Source organism: Budorcas taxicolor, chromosome 6 (assembly GCF_023091745.1).
Source record: "Budorcas taxicolor isolate Tak-1 chromosome 6, Takin1.1, whole genome shotgun sequence".
Classification (NCBI taxonomy): domain Eukaryota; kingdom Metazoa; phylum Chordata; class Mammalia; order Artiodactyla; family Bovidae; genus Budorcas; species Budorcas taxicolor.
Genome location: NC_068915.1, coordinates 104821374 through 104842877, shown reverse-complemented (window position 1 = coordinate 104842877; position 21504 = coordinate 104821374). Strand labels below are relative to the sequence as shown.

At 45.0% G+C, this 21504-nt stretch overlaps 1 protein-coding gene across 1 annotated transcript in view; it reads right to left on the bottom strand.

Moving 5' to 3' along the window:
• Window positions 1-20847: 20847 nt before the first annotated feature.
• Window positions 20848-21504, bottom strand: part of OTOP1 (otopetrin 1) — a 42929-nt gene continuing 42272 nt past the window's right edge. Inside the window, exon 6 of the mRNA XM_052641788.1 lies at window positions 20848-21018. Within this exon, the coding sequence (XP_052497748.1) occupies window positions 20848-21018 (171 nt within the window). The remainder of the gene's footprint in view (window positions 21019-21504) is intronic.

The following is a 21504-nucleotide window of genomic DNA, read 5'->3' as shown; positions in this document are numbered from 1 at the left end:
CTATAAGACCTTCTAGAACTAACACCCAAAAAAGATATCCTTTTCATTATAGGGAACTGGAATGCAAAAGTAGGAAGTCAAGAAACACCTGGAGTAACAGGCAAATTTGGCCTTGGAGTACAGAATGAAGCAGGGCAAAGGCTAATAGAGTTTTTCCAAGGGAATACACTGGTCATAGCAAACACCCTCTTCCAAAGACATGAGAAGACTCTACACATGGACATCACCAGATGGCCAAAACTGAAATCAGATTGATTATATTCTTTGTAGCCAAAGATGAAGAAACTCTATACAGTCAGCAAAAACAAGACTGGCAGCTGACTGCAGCTCAGATCATGAACTCCTTATAACCAAATTCAGACTTAAATTGAAGAAAGTAGGGGAAACCCCTAGACTATTCAGGTATGACCTAAATCAAATCCTTTATGACTATATAATGGGAATGACAAATAGATTCAAGGGACTATATCTGATAGACAGAGTGCCTGATGAACTATGGACGGAGGTTCATGACATTGTACAGGAGGCAGGGATCAAGACCATCCCCAAGAAAAAGAAATGCAAAAATGCAAAATGGCTGTCTGAGGAGGCCTTACACATAGCTGTGAAAAGAAGAGAAGCCAAAAGCAAAGGAAAAAAGGAAAGATATACCCATCTGAATTCAGAGTTCCAAAGAACAGCAAGGAGAGATAAGAAAGCCTTCTTCAGTGATCAGTGCAAAGAAATAGAGGAAAACAATAGAATGGGAAAGACTAGAGATCGCTTCAAGAAAATTAGAGATACCAAGGGAACATTTCATGCAAAGATGGGCTCGATAAAGGACAGAAATGGTATGGACCTAACAGAAACAGAAGATATTAAGAAGAGGTGGCAAGAATACACAGAAGAACTATACAAAAAAGATCCTCATGACCCAGATAATCACAATGGTGTGATCATTCACCTAGAGCCAGACATCCTGGAATGTGAAGTCAAGTGGGCCTTAGAAAGCATCACTAGGTACAAAGCTAGTGGAGGTGATGGAATTCCAGTTGAGCTATTTCAAATCCTGAAAGATGATGCTGTGAAAGTACTGCACTCAATATGCAAGCAAATTTGGAAAACTCAGCAGAGGCCACAGGACTGGAAAAGGTCAGTTTTCATTCCAATCCCAAAGAAAGGCAGTGCCAAAGAATACTCAAAATACTGCATAATTGCAGTCATCTCACATGCTAGTAAAGTAATGCTCAAAATTCTCCAAGCCAGGCTTCAGCAATACGTGAACCATGAACTCAAGCTGGTTTTAGAAAAGGCAGAGGAACCGGAGATCAAAATGCCAACACCTGCTGGATCATAGAAAAAGCAAGAGAGTTCCAGAAAAACATCTGTTTCTGCTTTATTGACTATGCCAAAGCCTTTGACTGTGTGGATCACAAGAAACTGTGGAAAATTCTGAAAGAGACGGGAATACCAGACAACCTGACCTGCCTCTTGAGAAACCTGTGTGCAGGTCAGGAAGCAAAAGTTGGAACTGGACATGGAACAACAGACTGGTTCCAAATAGGAAAAGGAGTATGTCAAGGCTGTATATTGTCACCCTGTTATTTAACTTATATGCAGAGTATATCATGAGAAACACTGGGCTGGAGGAAGCACAAGCTGGAATCAAGATTGCCGGGAGAAATATCAATAACCTCAGATATGCAGATGACACCACCCTTATGGCAGAAAGTGAAGAACTAAAGAGCCTCTTGAGGAAAGTAAAAGTGGAGAGTGAAAAAGTTGGCTTAAAGCTCAACATTCAGAAAACGAAGATCATGGCATCCGGTCCCATCACTTCATGGGAAATATATGGGGAAACAGTGGAAACAGTGACTGTGTTTATTTTTGGGGGTTCCCAAATCACTGCAGATGGTGATTGTAGCCATGAAATTAAAAGACACTTACTCCTTGGAAGGGAAGTTATGACCAACCTAGATAGTTTATTAAAAAGCAGAGACATTACTTTCCCAACAAAGGTCCATCTAGTCAAGGCTATGACTTTTCCAGTAGTCATGTATGGATGTGAGAGTTGGACTATAAAGAAAGCTGAGCGCTGAAGAATTGATGCTTTTGAACTGTGATGTTGGAGAAGACTCTTGAGAGTCCCTTGGACTGCAAGGAGATCCATCCAGAACATTCTAAGGGAGATCAGTCCTGGGTTTTATTGGAAGGACTGATGTTGAAGCTGAAACTCCAATACTTTGGCAACCTGATGTGAAGAGATGATTCATTTGAAAAGACCCTGATGCTGGGAAAGATTGAAGGCAGGAGGAGAAGGGGATGACAGAGAATGAGATGGTTGGATGGCATCACCGACTCAATGGACATGAGTTTGGGTGAACTCCAGGAGCTGGTGATGGACAGGGAGGTCTGGCATGCTGTGGTCCATGGGGTTGCAAACAGTCAAACATGACTGAGGGAATGAACTGAACTTAATTGATTCATGTATAATTGAATCACTTGGCTGTACACCTGAAACGTAAATCAACTTCAACTCAAAACATTAAAAAATTAATTTTTTAAAGAAACTTTAAATAAATATACTGATTAAGAGTGCTTTCAGCTGTGCATAATGGAAAGCCTGACCATTCATGGTTTAAGCACTGAAGATATACATACTGGTAAAGAATCTGCCTGCCAATGCAGGGGACATAAGAGATGTGGGTTCAGTCCCTGGGTCAGCATTATCCCCTGGAGAAGGAAATGGCAACCCCCTCCAGTATTCTTGCCTGGAAAATCCCATGAACAGAGGTTCCTGATGGACTATAGTTCATAGGGTTGCAAAGAGTCAGACACGTCTAAAGCGACTGAGCCCAGCACAACAGGAAATTCAGAGGAAGCCAGCAAGGGCTGGTGCAGAAGCTCACTGATCCAACTATGAACCCAGAGTCTTTTCGTCTTTTCATTCAAATGCTTCACCTTCTCAACACCATGCCCTTGTGTCCTTGGAGCCTCATGGTCACAGGATGACTGTTATGGCTTCCGGAATCATGACCAAGTTCAAACTCCAGGTGCAAAATGGGGGCAGACTGTGTTAGAGGGACTTTTCTTAATGTGTCTCTCACCTGCCACCAGTGAAGAAAATCTTCTTAGAAAGACCTTCTGTCTCATTAGCCAGAGGGAACTAACTTAACTAGCCAGAACAAGCCTCAATAAGGAGAAACAGTATTCCCCGCCACCCTCACCCCACCCCCCACAGCCAGCTGTGTTCCCAACTGGGAGAGGAGGAACTCTGTTGAATGAACAAATAAATGAATGAATGCTTAAAGATCTTTTAAAACAAAAATGGGCAACTAGAAGATAGTTTCAATATATGGAAAGCTCAGTGAGAAAGTGTGCATTTAGTTGGTATATGGCGATGAAGTTTAAAAAGTTATGGCAGGGGGGATGAGTTGGGAGGTTGAGATTGACATACATACACTTATTGATGCTTTGTATAAAATAGATAACTAATGAGAAAATATTGTATAGCTCAGGGAACCCTACTCTGTGCTCTGTGGTGACTTAAACAGGCAGAAAATCCAAAGAGGGGCTGTATGTATTTGCATAGCTGATTCACTCTGTTGCATAGCTGAAACTAACACAACATTGTAAAGCAACTGTATTCCAATAAGGCCTTCCCCAGTGGCTCAGGGGTGAGGAATATGCCTGCATTGCACCAGACACAGGAGTCGTGGGTTTGATCCCTGGGTTGGGAAGATCCCTTGGAGGAGGAAATGGCAACCAACTCCAATAGTCTTGCCTGGAAAATTTCCCAGAGGAGCCTGACGGGCTTATCCATAGGGTCGCAGAGAGTCAGACATCGCTGAGCACACATGCATGTACTCTAATAAAAGTTCATTTAAATGTTATTTATTTGCTATTGGAGAAACTCAGATAAACTTGGTGAGGTCACCACTTCCTGATTAAGCTGTACAGGGGCTTCCATGCTCCAGATGGAGAGCTGTGACGGAGCCACTTAACAATCAGTAGCTAAAGAAAAGGACCACCATTAAAACAATTTGATACATAAATGTAGGATTAAAAGATACAATAGACATAGGAAGGAAAGCTAAATGATGTTGTGAAAGTTCATAATAGGGACATCAGACCCAGTCCAGGGCTAGTGGACACTTCCTTGAGAAACCACTGTTTGGATGGAGATCTGAAAGACGAGGAGGAATTAAGTAACTGAAAGGAAGAGAAAACAGCAGGTGCAAAGGTCCTGGGGCAGGAGGAAACATAGCCCATTCAAAAAACTAAAGAAGCTGGTCAGTGTGATGGAACACAGAGGGAAAGAGAAGCAGAAGCACAACGTAAGCAACAGGAGATCAGGCTAAAGAGCAGGGCAAGACACACCATGCAGAACTCAGGGCCAAATTAAGGTTCTCTGTCTCAATATCAAGGAGAGGTCATGGGAGCGTGTTAGGCAGGGGACAGATAGGAGCATGTTGGCCTTTTTCAAACTCCACTCCAGCCTCAGCATGAAGGACAGACCAATAGAAGCGAGGATGAATTGGAGAAATAAATGAGGAAGCTACTTCAGAAGACCAAAATGGAGATGATCATGGCTTGCCGTAGGTAGTGGTGTTGGAAGTGGGAAGAAGTGGATAGAACCAAAGTATTTGGGGTTAGGAGTGACAGGTGTGGCCATTGGTTAGACATGAGGCATAAAGGTAGTGTAAAGACAGCTCTTGTATGTCTGACTTGGTAAGAGACAGGCTGGTACAATTCATAGGGATGGAAAATATGGAGGGAGAGCTGGCCAGAGGAGTGGGAAATCTTGAGCTTGATATTGGATGCAATCAGTCTAAAGTGCGTTTGGAACATCCAAGTAGGATGCTGGAAATAACCAGCCTGTAGTCCAGAGGTCAGGCTGACAATGCAAATTTCAGAGCCAACAGTATCTCAAGAGTAGGTAAGCCCTTAGCCATGAACTAAACCACCAAGGAGAGCAGCGAGGAGCCAAGTGGATCCTGTATAACTCCCTGCCAGAAATTCCAACACCAAATAGCCAAGAAGAGGGCCATGAGCCTGCCAACAGCCCCGAGAAGGAACCAACTCAGAGGGAGGGTGTCATCGAAGCCAAGACCCGATTCATGCTGCTTACCCGCTCCATCTGCAGTCAGGGAAACCAAAACAGAGACAGCTTGGTATTGCCCTGGACCACCCAGCTTTTTCTAGGGTAAAGGGAAAAAGCATTTCCTATGGATGCTGTAACAAACTGCCACAAACTTAGTGGCCTAAAACATCACAAATTTATTACGCTACCATTATGGACATCAGAAGTCCAAAATGAGTTGTATTGGACTGAAAAGAAGGCATTGGAAGAGCCACCAGCGGAGACCCTGGAGGAGAATCCCATTCCTGCCTTTTTCAGCTTCTGGCATTCCTTGGCTTGTGGCCACATCACTTTGGTCTCTGCCTCTGTAATCACGTTGCCTCCTCCTCACATATGTCCAATCTTCCTTGTGACTGCATTGAGGCCCCATCCAGATATTCCAGGAGAATCTCCCACCTTACAATCCTTGACTTGGGACTTCCCCAATGGCCCAGTGGTTGGAACTTCACTTTCCAGTACAGAGGGATGCAGGTTCAATCCCTCGTTGGGGAACTAAGATCCCACATACCGCCTAAACATAAAACAGAAGCAATATTGTAACAAATTCAATAAAGGCTTAAAAAAAAAAAAAAGATGCTTGACTTAACAGCATTTGCAAAGTCCCTTTGGCTTCTGAGTGACCTATCACAGGTTCCAGGGATTGGAAAATGTGGGCATCTTTAGGGAGCATTGTTTGTCCTTTTATGGGCTCTCTAGGCCATGTAAAGGACAAGTGATCTGAGAATTTTTGGAGCCGCTCTTCTCCTGGGCAAAGAGAGACGTCTGGTCCACACGCGACAGCATCCCAGAGGCAGAGACCTAAAATGGTCCACGTAGCCTTGATAAGCGCTTGCTGCCTGCCACGTGCTGTGGTTCCAGCTTTACATGCAGCATCTCAGTTCATGCTTTCAGTGACTCTTTAAGGTATATCAGGTGGTCCCCACTATCTTACAGAGGAGAAAACCAAGGCGCAGGGAGAGGAAGGCACCTTGCAGTGGAGGGGACCTGAACCTGGGCTCAAAGCCTGTCCGTCTCCCCAAACCACTTCTGCCAGGGAAGCGCCAATCCTCAGGGACCTGTTACAGGGCAGCTCCAGCTCTGCCTGCACCTGGGCAGGTAGACTCGGTACCCCTTCCCAGAAGGCCCCACCTCTAGACACTCGCTGAGATCTTGACCTTTCTTCAGGGTCCAGCGTAGTACCCAAGGAACACCCAGATTCTAGCATCAGGGACAGAGCCCTGGCCTGTTTCTGCAGTTCACCCACGGCCACGGTGCTGGCCGTGGTCTTAAGCACCACAGTGTCATCAGCCTGCACGTGCTAAGTTGCTTCAGTCGTGTCTGACTCTGTGCGACCCCATGGACTGTAGCCCGCCGGGCTCCTCCATCCCTGGGATTCTCCAGGCAAGAGTACTGGAGTGGGTTGCCAGGCCCGCCTTTACATTGTAGGAGAAACTGCCCTTTGGGGGGAAGTGCCCTGTGCAGGAAGGTGACCTGCCCTGTTCCCCCTCTGGCCACTCTCTGGCTCTGTGACCCAATGGACACAGCTGGGAGGCTCAGTTCTGCCCAGTGAGCAGGCCACATCACCCCCGTCCAGGTTGGGTGGGTAAAGGGCTGACTGCGGCCAGACTGGAGTGTTGAGGGGAAGAAGGAACGCCTGCCATTCCCTAGATTGCATTCCTGGAAAAGGTGAAACCATTTTTGTCAAGTCAGGTGCTCACGGGACAGTTGTTAGGACTGTAAGAAGATATTGGAGGAAGCGGTGGGCAGCATGCTATGGACACAGAGGAAAGGATGTGTCAGTGGGTGGGTTCTATGTGCTAATTCCCCACCACCAACCAGTGCCGCAGACCCCACCCACTCTCAGGCTTATCCTTCTGCTCTAGAGCTGAGGCCAGCTTCAGGGAGTGCTAGTCAGGATGCAAGTAACAATGAACCCAATGCACAGCAAGCTCCCAAGGCCAGATCCAGCATACTGCCTGTTTGGATCAATAAAGTTTTATTGGCACATCTATACCCATTCATTGATGAAGGGCTGTGGCTGCTTTCATGCCTCAGGGGCAAAGGTAAGTAGTCGCAACAGAGAACTAAAATATGTTCTACTTGACCCTCTACAGAAAATGTTTGCCCACTCTTTGCTTAGATAACAATAACGTTTATCTCCCATAAGAAGTTCAGACAACCACTGAGAGGGAACTCTACCCAATACTCCGTAATTGTCTATATGGGGGAAAAAATTTTTTAAAAGAGTGAATATAGGTATCTGTATAACTGATTCACTTTGCTGTACACCTGAAACTCACACAACATTGTGAATCAGCTATATTTCAATAAATGTTTTCCACTGTCAGAAAGAGTTCAAATTTCCTATCAAAACAAGGAGTCCAGAGGAAGACAGCTCCAGGATCAGACAGGGGTACAGCGAGGACCCAACCTCCTTCCATCTGCTTCTTCTGTATCTTGGCCTCTTTCTTGGGCTTGTTGCTTCATGGGTCCCAAACTAGCTGCCACAGCTCCAGCCTTGATGACTTCCTCCCACAGTCACATTTAGGCAGGAAGAGGGGCAGACCTCCTCCTCATCTCTTTCTTATCAGGGAAATAAATCCCTCCAGGGCTATCCAGCAGAGGCCTCTTACCTCTCATGGTAAAGAACAAGGGTCAGCAAACATTTTCTGTAAAGATTCAGGTAGTAAATATGGCAGGTTTTATGGATCATGTACGGTCTCTGCAGCAAATTCTTTTTTGAAACTGTTTTTTAAAAAGACTTTAAAAAATGTGAAAACCATTCTAGCTCACAGGTGTAGGTTACCCACACATGGTCTAGAGCTATTCACATGCCCACTTCCATACTGATGCCCAGCAAAGGTTGGGGGCAGGAGGTTCACTATACTTGTCTTAGACCAACCACCCAAAAGTGAGCGTTCTAGAAACATCCGCCAAGACAGGTATGCGGCCCTGGCGGCTGTTAGGGAGACAGTGGGATCACTTCCTGTCGCAGGGGGAAGAAGCGATTGGCTGCTGGTCTTTCCCTACGTAGTGGGAGAGCAGAGCCCACCTAGAGACCTCCGTCGAGCTGTGTCCCCTGCTTGGCTCCTGATCCAAAGCAGGCAGAGCGCGGCACATCCTAATGTGCACTCTGTATTAACAACCGGGCTTAAGGCGCCCTCTTGTGCCTTAAAGGTGAACGACGGCCCGGAGGTGTGGACTAGAAGCGCGCACAGCAGCTCTACCGATTGTACAGCTCTCACCAATTGTACAGTTCCCAGCGCCTGCTGGAAGAACTGACTCATTGGAAAAGGTCTTGATGCTGGGAAAGACTGAAGGCAGGAGGAGAAGGGGACGACAGAGGATGAGATGGTTGGATGGCATCACCGACTGGATGGACATGAGTTTGAGCAAACCCCGGGAGTTGATGAGGAACAGGGAAGCCTGGCGAGCTGCAGTTCATGGGGTTGCAAAGAGCTGGACACGACTGAGTGACTGAACTGAACTAAACTGAGCGCCTGCTCACGTTCTGCAATAGTCTGGAGTCCCGAGGGCAGCACACGTGGTCATGCAACCCGTGTGGTGAGGCCCTGGGGCAGAAAGAGGCAGAGCCCCACCCTCCCAGCGCAGAGGGGTCCAATCCACGAGAGACCCCAGCAAGCAGTGGCAAAGGACGCCAAGGCGGAGAGTCACAGCGGGTCTACTTAGACTGATGTCAGTGGAAAGGGAAGAGACAGCGAAAGAAGGAAGGAGGGAGGGGAGGGGAGGGGAGGGAAGCAGAGAGAAATAAAGTGCAGGCTTGCCTGGAAAATGCTATGGACGGAGGAGCCCGGAAGGCTGCAGTCCATGGGGTCGCTGAGGGTCGGACACGACTGAGTGACTTCACTTTCACTTTTCACTTTCATGCATTGGAGAAGGAAATGGCAACCCACTCCAGTGTTCTTGCCTGAAGAATCCCAGGGACGGGGGAGCCATTTGGGCTACCGTCTATGGGGTCGCACAGAGTCGGGGAGGACTGAAGTGACTTAGCAGCAACAGCAGGGGTGCCTGGGAGAGAGGGAGGGACCAGCACAAGAAGAGGATGGAGCCGCAGAGACCAGACCCTGAAGACCCCGACAGACCACCGTTAGGAATTTGTGAAAAATGAAAAAGTTACCCAATCATGTCCGACTCTCTGCAGCCCTATGGACTGTAGCTCACCAGGTTCCTCTGTCCATGGGATTCTCCAGGCAAGAATACTGGAGTGGGCTGCCATTCCCATCTCCAGGGGATCTTCCTGATCCAGGGATCGAACCCAGGTCTCCTCCAGTACTTTCTTTTAAAAGCAACCGGGAGCCACGGAAGGGTTTTAGCAGGCGACTTAATTTGATCTACGTTTTTTAGACAGCTAAGTGCCTGTTTCCCATGGTGCTTCATATGTTATTAGGGCAGCGGAAACACCACACCAGAAGTACCACCCGTTTGAGCATCAAAACACTACGTTCACGCTTCTCCTGCCCCTCCTTGCCGTTCGCTTGGGGTCTGCTCACCAGACCCCAAGAGCACCCTCCCCACCAGCTGCCCTGACAGGTCCCACCCCGGCCTCATGCTGGGGACTCTCCTCTTGCGGGAATCCGCAGCAAAACACCCTGATCCTCCAGACCCCTCGATGGATCAAGGATGCCCCGCCCCCGCCCTGGGAAGCGAGAGGTGGTGAGGGCACATGGGGGAAGCATCCTTCTTAAAACTAAATAGCTCTCTCAGCTTCCCTGTGAGAACTCAAAATCTTCCCGATCCTCCCCTGGGATGCTGACAGCCACCTCTGACACATCGCGGGACACCAGAGCTGTAGACAGAGTCCAATCAGGGCACTTGTTACCCTAGGGGCTGGTCCCACCCCCGCATTTTGGCCTCAAAGTGCGAGTGAACTCAGCAGAAAAGGCACCAGCGCCCCCTGCTGGCCGTGCTCTTCTAAGGCAACGTCCACAATCCCACTGAAGAACCAGCTGTTTCCAGAAGCGTTCCTTCACCGCTTCACCGTTTGAACTTACGACCAACCTAGACAACATATTACAAAGCAGAGACATTACCTTGCCAACAAAGGTCAGTCTCAAAAAAGGTATGGTTTTTCCAGTAGTCATGTGATGTGAGAGTTGGACTATAAAGAAAGCTGAGCGCCGAAGAATTGATGCTTTTGAACTGTGGTGTTGGAGAAGACTCTTGAGAGTCCCTTGGACTGCAAGGAGATCCAACCAGTCCATTGTAAAGGAGATCAGTCCTGGATGTTCATTGGAAGGACTGATGCTGAAGCTGAAACTCCAATACTTTGGCCACCTGATTCGAAGAACTGACTCATTGGAAAAGACCCTGATGCTGGGAAAGATTGAAGGCAGGAGGAGAAGGGGACAACGGAGGATGAGATGGTTGAGTGGCATCACCAACTCAGTGGACATGAGTTTGAGTAAACTCCGGGAGTTGGTGATGGACAGGGAGACCTGGCATGCTGCAGTCCATGGGGTCGCAGAGTCAGATATGACTGAGCGACTGAACTGAACTGTAGCAACTGTAGCAATTTACAACTGGGTGAAAAGGGAGACATTCTTCCGTGAATGTAGTGGTCTGTACACACATCCCCAAGCAATTGTTTCATGGTCATATTCACTGAATTACATTTCTTCATGAGATGATATGTCTAATAGAGAGGGAAATGCAACAGGGTGTTTTAAAAAGGTTTATTGGTCCTGATGCTACACCTTCCTCACGATGCAGTTGTGATCAAAGGTTCCCTCCATTCTAATAGAGTAGGAATTCTTATCCAGCGAGGTATGGGAGCTTCTGAGACTACGTAGACAGACCCTGGAGGTGCTTGGTAAACTTGAAGGGTTATGCAGTTAGGGAGGCGCGAGTAGTGATTGCTCCAGCTAGACTTCATGATGATATTCACCCTGGGGAGATATAGGAGGCCAATGTGACCTCCAGATAGAGACGTTTAGACAGATGCTGGTGGAAGCGATGTCTTTTGTAAGGCGCACCCACCTGCCATGGGGCTAGTTGTGATCCTGGGAGCAAAATCCAAAGTTTTTGCTCTCCCACTTGGCCTTAACAACAGCTGTGGTACCCCAAAATCACAAGTTCAAGTCATCACTTGATGGATGAGCTCAAGCTGCCAAATGCACAGGCTCCTCCCCAGTCTGGTTGCAACAAGTGAGAACAGGTAAGAGATTTTTCTGGGAACTTGACTGCCCAAGACATCAGTCCTCACAGTAAAGAACCACATGGGAAAACAAACCCATGTCAGGTTTCTGATGGACGTGGAATCATCCCTGGGGAGCAAGTTGGGTGATGTTTACAAGCTAATGGCATTGAGCTACTCCACCTCTGGGATCTACCTGCTGCCAAGGAGACCATACAGCGGTGACCTGGACACCCTCCTCCCAACAATGATGGGGGAATATTGCAAGTTCACCTTGTTCGACGACTCTAGTCCGTCTTCCTTACATTGGCTTTCTTTTCCTTCTCTTTCAAATGCTTTTATTATGAAATATGTCATGCATATCAAGAAGCACCTGAGAAAACATATGAATGCTTCTATACCAGTCACTTTGCCAAAGACATCAGACATTTCAGACACCGCATGTGCTGGATGCAAGTACAGAGCTGGTTAGCCTCCACCCCAGTTCTGGCCCTTCTCTTCCTCCCAGCCCACAGGGAACCACTACACTAAGCCTGCGGTGCCTCATTTCTTCATGTGTGTCTATAATTTCACTGTCTATGGATGTAGCCCCTAAACATCAGAAATTGTTTTGCCTGTTTTAAAACACTCGATTAATGGTATCATACCAGTTATAGTTTTATGCTATTTCATTCCTTTCTTTTTTTTTTTTTTTGGCTATGCCTCGAGGCATGTGGGATCTTAGTTCCCTAACCAGGATTGAACCCTGGCCCCCTGAAATGCTGCAGTGGAAACATGGAGTACTAACCACTGGACAGCCAGAGAAATCCTGCTACTTAATACTTATTTCAGCATTTCTTGTGGGATTATCCAGGTTGATACACATTCAGGCTCATTCATTTTTCACTCCTGTATAATATCCCATTGCAGGAATAATCCATAATTTGTCTATACATACTCCTAATCGATGGCCATTTAGGGTGTTATCCATTTTTCCCAATGACAAGGGTTATTGCTGTGGACATTTCTGAACACATCTCCTACGTGTGATGAATACATGTGAGGGAGAGTACCTCTGGGGCACACACCCACAGAAGAGTGGTATTGCTAGATCTCAAGGAATGTGTGCCTTCAGCCCTAATAAATATTACCAATTTTCTTCCGTCTGGTTTTATCAGTTTGCTCTCCTACCACCCATGTCCGTGAGTTCCCTTTCTTTCACATCTTGCTGACAACCTTTGCCAATCTGATGAATGGGAAATGGTATCTCATTATTATTTTAATTTGTATTGCTCTCATTCTAGCCCTGAGATCTGGACACTTGTTAACTGCACACTCTGCTTTCTATTCTGGAAATTTCATTAATATCAAGGTAATGAATTTTCCTTGGTGCCTAAGCTGGTTGAGTTAGGATCCTTGACTACTCATGGGTTGAAGCTGCCTGGCTATAATAGCCACCCCTGAAGCTGTGGGCTCTTCCTGTTTAGGGAAAAGAGATGACCCATTTTCAAGAATACTCCCAAATGCCCTGAGCCGCAGAAGACTGTGATGACTTTTCTGAGCTCTAATGGTGCTCAGAAGAGGTGTTTTGAAGGAGGTCACCATTATCTTCATTACCTCCACCATAGATGATGTGATCACTCATCTAGAGCCAGACATCCAATAATGTGAAGTCAAGTGGGCCTTAAAAAGCATCACTATGACAAAGCTAGTGCAGGTGATGGAATTCCAGTTGAGCTGTTTCAAAACCTGAAAGATGATGCTGTGAAAGTGCTGTACTCAATATGCCAGCACATTTGGAAAACTCAGCAGTGGCCACAGGACTGGAAAAAGTCAGTTTTCATTCCAATCCCAAAGAAAGGCAATGCAAAAGAATGCTCAAACTACCACACAATTGCACTCATCTCACATGCTCGTAAAGTAATGCTCAAAATTCTCCAAGCCAGGCTTCAGCAATACATGAACCGTGAACTTCCAGATGTTCAAGCTGGTTTTAGAAAAGGCAGAGGAACCAGAGATCAAATTGCCAACATCTGCTGGATCATCGAAAAAGCAAGAGAGTTCCAAAAAAAATCTATTTCTGCTTTATTGACTATGCCAAAGCCTTTGACTGTGTGGATCACAATAAACTGTGGAAGATTCTGAAAGTGATGGGAATACCAGACCACCTGACCTGCCTCTTGAGAAATCTGTATACAGGTCAGGAAGCAACAGTTAGAACTGGACGTGGAACAACAGACTGTTTCCAAATAGGAAAAGGAGTACGTCAAGGCTGTATATTGTCACCCTGCTTATTTAACTTCTATGCAGAGTACATCATGAGAAATGCTGAACTGGAAGAAACACAAGCTGGAATCAAGATTGCCGGGAGAAATATCAATAACCTCAGATATGCATATGACACCACCCTTATGGCAGAAAGTGAAGAGGAACTCAAAAGCCTCTTGATGAAAGTGAAAGAGGAGAGTGAAAAAGTTGGCTTAAAGCTCAACATTCAGAAAACGAAGATCATGGCATCTGGTCCCATCACTTCATGGGAAATAGATGGGGAAACAGTGGAAACAGTGTCAGACTTTATTTTTTGGGGCTCCAAAATCACTGCAGATGGTGATTGCAGCCATGAAATTAAAAGACGCTTACTCCTTGGAAGAAAAGTTATGACCAACCTAGATAGTATATTCAAAGGCAGAGACATTACTTTGCCGACTAAGGTCCGTTTAGTCAAGGCTATGGTTTTTCCTGTGGTCATGTATGGATGTGAGATTTGGACTGTGAAGAAGGCTGAGTGCCGAAGAATTGATGCTTTTGAACTGTGGTGTTGGAGAAGACTCTTGAGAATCCCTTGGACTGCAAGGAGATCCAACTAGTCCATTCTGAAGGAGATCAACCCTGGGATTTCTTTGGAAGGACTGATGCTAAAGCTGAAACTCCAGTACTTTGGCCACCTCATGAGAAGAGTTGACTCATTGGAAAAGACTCTGATGCTGGGAGGGATTGGGGGCAGGAGGAGAGGGGGACGACCTAGGATGAGATGGCTGGATGGCATCACGGACTCAATGGACGTGGGTCTGAGTGAGCTCCGGGAGTTGGTGATGAACAGGGAGGCCTGGCATGCTGTGATTCATGGGGTCGCAAAGAGTCAGACACGACTGAGCAACTGAACTGAACTGAAATAACAGGGCAGGTACACAGCTTCACCCATCAACAGAAAATTGGATTAAAGATTTACTGAGCATGGCCCTGCCCATCAGAACAAGACCCAGTTTCCCCCTCAGTCAGTCTCTCCCATCAGGAATCTTCCATAACCCTCTTATCCTTCTCTATCAGAGCACAGACAGACTGAAAACCACAGTCATAGAGAACTAACCCATCTAATTACACGGGCCACAGTCTTGTCTAACTCAAGGAAACTATGGGCCATGCCATGTAGGGCCACCCAAGACAGACAGGTCACGGTGGAGAGGTCTGACACAATGTGGTCCACTGGAGAAGGGAATGGTGAACCACTTCAGTATTCTTGCCTTGAGAACCCAATCAACAGTATGAAAAGGCAAACAGATAGAACACTGAAAGAGGAACTCCCCAGGTCAGTAGGTGCCCAATATGCTACTGGAGATCAGTGGAGAAATAACTCCAGAAAGAATGAAGAGATGGAGCCAAAGCAAAAACAACATCCAGCTGTGAATGGGACTGATGATAGAAGCAAGGTCTGATGCCGTAAAGAGCAATATTGCATAGGAACCTGGAATCTCAGGTCCATGAATCAAGGCAAATGGGAAGTGGTCAAACAGGAGATGGCAAGAGTGAACGTCAACATTTCAGGAATCAGCGAACTAATCTGGACTGGAATGGGTGAATTTAACTCAGATGACCATTATATCTGCTACTGGGGCAAGAATCCCTTAGAAGAAATGGAGTAACCATCATAGTCAACAGAAGAGTCCAAAATGCAGTACTTGGATGCAATCTCAAAAATGACAGAATGATCTCTGTTCGTTTCCAAGGCAAACCATTCAATATTATGGTAATTCAAGTCCATGCCCCAACCAGTAATGCTGAAGAAACTGAAGTTGAATGGTTCTATGAAAACCTACAAGACCTTCTAGAACTAAAACCCAAAAAAAGATATCCTTTTCACTATAGAGAACTGGAATGCAAAAGTAGGAAGTCAAGAAACACCTGGAGTAACAGGCAAATTTGGCCATGGGGTACAGAATGAAGCAGGGCAAAGGCTAATAGAGTTTTTCCAAGGGAACACACTGGTCATAGCAAACACCCTCTTCCAACAACATAAGAGAAGACTCTACACATGGACATCACCAGATGGTCAACACTGAAATCAGATTGATTATATTCTTTGCAGCCAAAGATAGAGAAGCTCTATACAGTCAGCAAAAACAAGACTGGGAGCTGACTGTGGCTCAGATCATGAACTCCTTCCTTATCACCAAATTCAGACTTAAATTGAAGAAAGTAGGGAAAGCCACTAGACCATTCAGGTATGACCTAAATCAAATCCCTTACAGTTATACAGTGGAAGTGACATAGATTCAAGGGATTAGATCTGATAGAGTGCCTGATGAACTATGGATGGAGGTTCATGACATTGTACAGGAGGCAGGGATCAAGACCATCCCCAAGAAAAAGAAATGCAAAAATGCAAAATGGCTGTCTGAGGATGCCTTACAAATAGCTGTGAATAGCAGAGAAGCCAAAAGCAAAGGAAAAAAGGAAAGATATACCCATCTGAATGCAGAGTTCCAAAGAACAGCAAGAAGAGATAAGAAAGCCTTCTTCAGTGATCAGTGCAAAGAAATAGAGGAAAACAATAGAATGGGAAAGACTAGAGATCTCTTCAAGAAAATTAGAGACACCAAGGGAACATTTCATTCAAAGATGGGCTCAATAAAGGAAAGAGATGATATGGACCTAACAGAAGCAGAAGATATTAAGAAGAGGTGGCAAGAATACACAGAAGAATTATACAAAAAAGATCTTCACGACCCAGATAATCACGATAGTATGATCACTCACCTAGAGCCAGACATCCTGGAATGTGAAGTCAAGTGGGCCTTAGAAAGCATCACTATGAACAAAGCTAGTGGAGGTGATGGAATTCCAGTTGAGCTGTTTCAAATCCTGAAAGATGATGCTGTGAAAGTGCTGCACTCAATATGCCAGCACATTTGGAAAACTCAGCAGTGGCCTCAGGACTGGAAAAGGTCAGTTTTCATTCCCCCAAAGAAAGGCAATGCCAAAGATGCTCAAACTACCACACAATTGCACGCATCTCACACACTAGTAACGTAATGCTCAAAATTCTCCAAGTCAGTCTTCAACAGTACATGAACTGTGAACTTCCAGATTTTCAAGCTAGATTTATAAAAGTCAGAGGAACCAGAGATCAAATTGCCAACACCTGCTGGATCATCGAAAAAGCAAGAGAGTTCCAGAAAAACATCTACTTCTGCTTTATTAACTACACTAAAGACTTCGACTGTGTGGATCACAACAAACTGTGGAAAATTCTGAAAGAGACGGGAATACCAGACCACCTGACCTGCCTCTTGAGAAATCTGTACGCAGGTCAGGAAGCAACAGTTAGAACTGGACATGGAACAACAGACTGGTTCCAAATAGGGAAAGGAGCATGTCAAGGCTGTATATTGTCACCATGCTTATTTAACTTAATTCCAGAGTACATCATGAGAAACACTGGGCTGGAGGAAGCATAAGCTGGAATCAAGATTGCCGGGAGAAAGATCAATAACCTCAGATATGCAGATGACACCACCCTTATGGCAGAAAGTGAAGAGGAACTAAAGAGCCTCTTGATGAAAGTGAAAGAGGAGGGTGAAAAAGCTGGCTTAAAACTCAACATTCAGAAAACTAAAATCATGGCATTGAATCCCATCACTTCATGGCAAATAGACGGGGAAACAGTGGAAACAGTGACAGACTTTATTTTCTTGGCTCCAAATTCTTTGCCGATGGTGACTGCAGCCATGAAATTAAAAGATGCTTGCTCCTTGGAAGAAAAGTTATGACCAACCTAGACAGCATATTGAAAAGCAGAGACGTTACTTTGCCAACAAAGGTCTGTGTAGTCACAGCTATGGTTTTTCCAGTAGTCATGTATGGATGTGAGAGATGGACCATAAAGAAAGCTTAATGCTGAAGAACTGATGCTTTGAACTGCAGTGTTGGGAAAGACTCTTGAGAGTCCCTTGGACAGCAAGGAGATCCAACCAGTCCATCCTAAAGGAAACCAGTCCTGAATATTCATTGGAAGCACTGGTGCTGAAGCTGAAACTCCAATGCTTTGGCCACCTGATGTGAAGAATTGACTCATTGGAAAAGACTCTGATGATGGAAAAGATTTAAGGCGGGAGGAGAAGGGGACGACAGAGAATGAGATGGTTGGATGGCATCACTGACTCGATGGACATGAGTTTGAGTAAATTCCAGAAGTTGGTGATGGACAGTGAGGCCTGGCGTGCTGCAATCCACATGACTGAGCAACTGAACTGAACTGAGCTGAACTAATAGTATCCTGTGTCTACTCAAAACCACCAAGCCAGGACCAGTTGTTCCCAGCACTACTGTGATTCCCTGAATCTCTTGGCAGGGCTTAAAACCCACAGGCTGAGGCCCTAGGGCTGTACTGGTGGATACTGATAGACAGGGAGAAATTTAAATCAACCAAAATGGGATCCCTTGGAGAAACCAGCATTCACATAGGGTCGTCTCACACAGGCTCATTTACCAATATGCCCAGAGACTCAGGAGAAGATGCTTGCCAGGGTGTCATTTATAAAAGCAAACAAGCAAGCAAGCACACCACATAAATGTATCTAAGTGTCCAACATCAGGGTTTGACTAAATCAGCTATGGCACAGCCCTCCAAGGAATATACTTTGAAGCTGTCTAAAGTCATGTTACAGAAGAAAACACAGTGTCTAGAAGTCTCTACTTGAGGTCCATGGGCTCCTAAGATGCTTCTGGAAAAAGATCGGCATCACCTGAGATGCTTATTTAAGCATCCAGGACTGAACCCCAGCCCAGTGGAGGCTGACCTTTCACTGAGGAGGCGGGAATATTAACAGAGGCCCTAAATGATTCTAATGCACCCAACCGTGTGAGAATAAGTGCCACGGGAACCCTGAAATACCCTGGTGTCTTAAGATTTAAAAAGCAAGTCGCATGCAAATACAACACATATAAAAACAGTATTGTTTGTGCTTGTGTGAGTGCATATGTGAGTCTATGTGCAATAATGGGTACCCAGGTATCAAAAATTAACAGCAATTACTCCTATATTGCAAATTCTCAACCTAGGGACTATTAACAATTGGAGCCAGCTAATTCTTTGTGATGGAGGCAGTCCGGTGCGAACCTTCTTTCCCGGCCTCTACCCATGAGTTGCCAGTAATGCCCCCTGTTGCTGAATGCAAAAGCAACTGCAGAATGAGAAGTGCCATGTATGCTACGGCTGGTTGTTTACAAGCTTGTCTCCTGCACCAGACTCTTGAGATTGAAATAGAATATCTAGACATATCTCTGCTTGAATCGGTTTTATAATTTCTGTAGTACTAGAAATTTACCACTCAAGACGCCCCCTCGTCACTTGTGCTATTTATCTGACTTTGTTGTTGTTCAGTTGCTAAATCGTGTCTGGCTCCTTTGCGACCCCGTGGACTGTAGCCCACCAGGCTCCTCTGTCCATGAGATTTCCTAGACAAGAATACTGGAGTGGGTTGAAGAATACTGGCGCTCTCCTCCAGGGGATCTTCCCAACCCAGGGGTTGAACCCAAGTTTCTAACGTCTCTTGCATTGGCAGGTGGGTTCTTTACCACTGAGCCACCTGGGACATGCCAGGGTACACACCAGTATACTAGAGAGGAAGACATAAGGCCCACTAGTGTTTAACAAAAATGTCTCCAGACATTGCCCAAACTGCCCTGGAAGACAAAATCATCCACAGCTGAGACTCATCACTGTAGATGGAAATTACAACAGATGATGTTTTACTTTGTTTTTAAGTATCTCTGCCCATTACTTAGTTTTTTCTAAAATTAATATAAAGTATTTCGGTCATGTAAAAATTTGAGTGTTTCTTAATGTCCCACTCTCTGTACTGTCAAAAAAGAAAAAAAAAAAACCACTCAGATAAAAAGATGTTCACATTAGTATTTACAGTAAGTAAACTGATTTTATTATGACTTTAAAAGACTTAAGAAAAAGCATATACAAAGCCATCCCAAATGTCACTATTCCTTCAGAGGCTTTAAACTATTTATAACCTTTGGATAAGCATCTCGATTTTAAGGATATATCTTAAAGAAGCAATCCTAAATATAAAAACTGTTTTACATACATGGTTGATTTTTGCAGAGTTACTTATAAAAACAAAAAGTTACAAACACTCTAAAACCAACAGGAACAAAAATGAAGTTAATTACAGTGCTTGATAGGCTAAAACATGAAAATGATATTTACAGAGAGTTTATAACAATGAGGGGAGAAGGTTAATGCCATATTGTTAAGTGAAGGGAAATGCGTACAAAACTGAATATGCTGCACATCACTAGCAAGTATATCAAAACAGCAGTAAAAAGAATCCTCTGCTTTCAAACAACTAAAAGAAACACATCAATCAAGTTGTTAGAAAAATGACTGTTGAGACCTTTATCTTTAATTTGCTATCTATATGAGATGGCAGGTGTTCACTAAACTTATTGTGATAAACATTTTACAGTGTATGTAAGTCAGATAATTAATGTATACCTTCATACAGTACTGTATGTCAATTACATCTCAATAAAACTGGGGAAATATCAGTTAAACATTAAAAACGAGTGTCAATTTAAAAAATTATTATTAGTTAAACATCCTAGGTGATTTTTCTCTCTCTATTCTTCTGAAATATCCAAATTTTCTAAAATAGGCCTATATATATCTTTATAGTGAGAGGAAGACAGTAAAGATGTATGATTTAAAAAACTTCAGAACGATTACAATGAAAATGTGCCAAAATTTCAGGTGAGAAATATGTCTTTATATTGATCTATACACAGTTTTCCATCCAGATGATAAAATAACTTTGTTCAAAAAATTAGACATAAAATATTTAAAAATTAAAAATCTTCAAAAGTACAATATAAAATAAATGGAATTGTAGCTGCATTCACAGTTCTGAGAAGGGTAAATTTTAAGGGTGATTAGACCATCCAGATGGTCAGAAAAAGACTGTATATTGTAACACGATAACAGAAAGCGATTTTAATGAAAAACAAACTGGATATATATTTTTTCAACCTGCAACCACATTCTTTGGAAACAAAGGATCTCATTTTGAAGGAGATCAAATTTGGGTTTGATTAGAATTACCTAACCTAGGGCAGATTTCAGCCACCTCATCGATTTTGATCTAACTCATTTACACTCATCCAGGGTGACGGGCAATTCCAGCTCATGGGAAAAGCAATTATCACAGACAAAAGGGGCCCTTCTCGTATCTGTAAGGCAATATTTGCCTGACCTCGCCATTCCCAGGTGGCTCCACCAAATTCTCTTGTTAGCGCTCCCCTCCGTCTCTGATGTGGACACAGATTATATCTTACAATAGACCTCGAAGAGGGAGGCAGCTGCGTGCATTCGGTAGAAAATAGAAAAGGGCATGGCCAGGTTGACCACAATTATCCAGGGTTCAAAGCCAAAGACAGTTTCCTCCAATCCGTTGTCGTACTCAGGGCGGCAGCCAAAGGCAGGAGGGATCCAGAGCTGCAAGAGAAGAGGAGACGGTCCCAGCAGCTGCCAGGGGTCCCATACAAACCCTGGTGCTGACCTGAACTCAGGAAAACCGGGTCACACGCAACACAGCCAAACTGCCCCCACCCGTTGTCTCCCATCTCCATGCAGCCAGCCAGTGCACTGAGCCCCAATTCTGCAAGAACACTCTTCAAGCCCACCTGCTTCTCTCCATCCTCATGGCCCTCACCTTGGTCTAGTCCCTGGTCCTTGGTCTCCTCACCTGGACTGCTGCAAAGCCTCCCAAGACCGCCCACTCCAGGGGGCACCTTCGATCCATCTCCCCGCGACCCCGCAATGTGTCTGCAAGGATGATCTTTATAAAGCACCCATCTGACCTTGTCACTCCTCTGTGGGTCACTCACCAGGGCTCCGTATGCCTTCAGGAGAAAGTCCAAATCTCCTCAATAGTTATACAGCTGTCCACGTCTTCACGTCCTTTATTACTCATTTCACTCT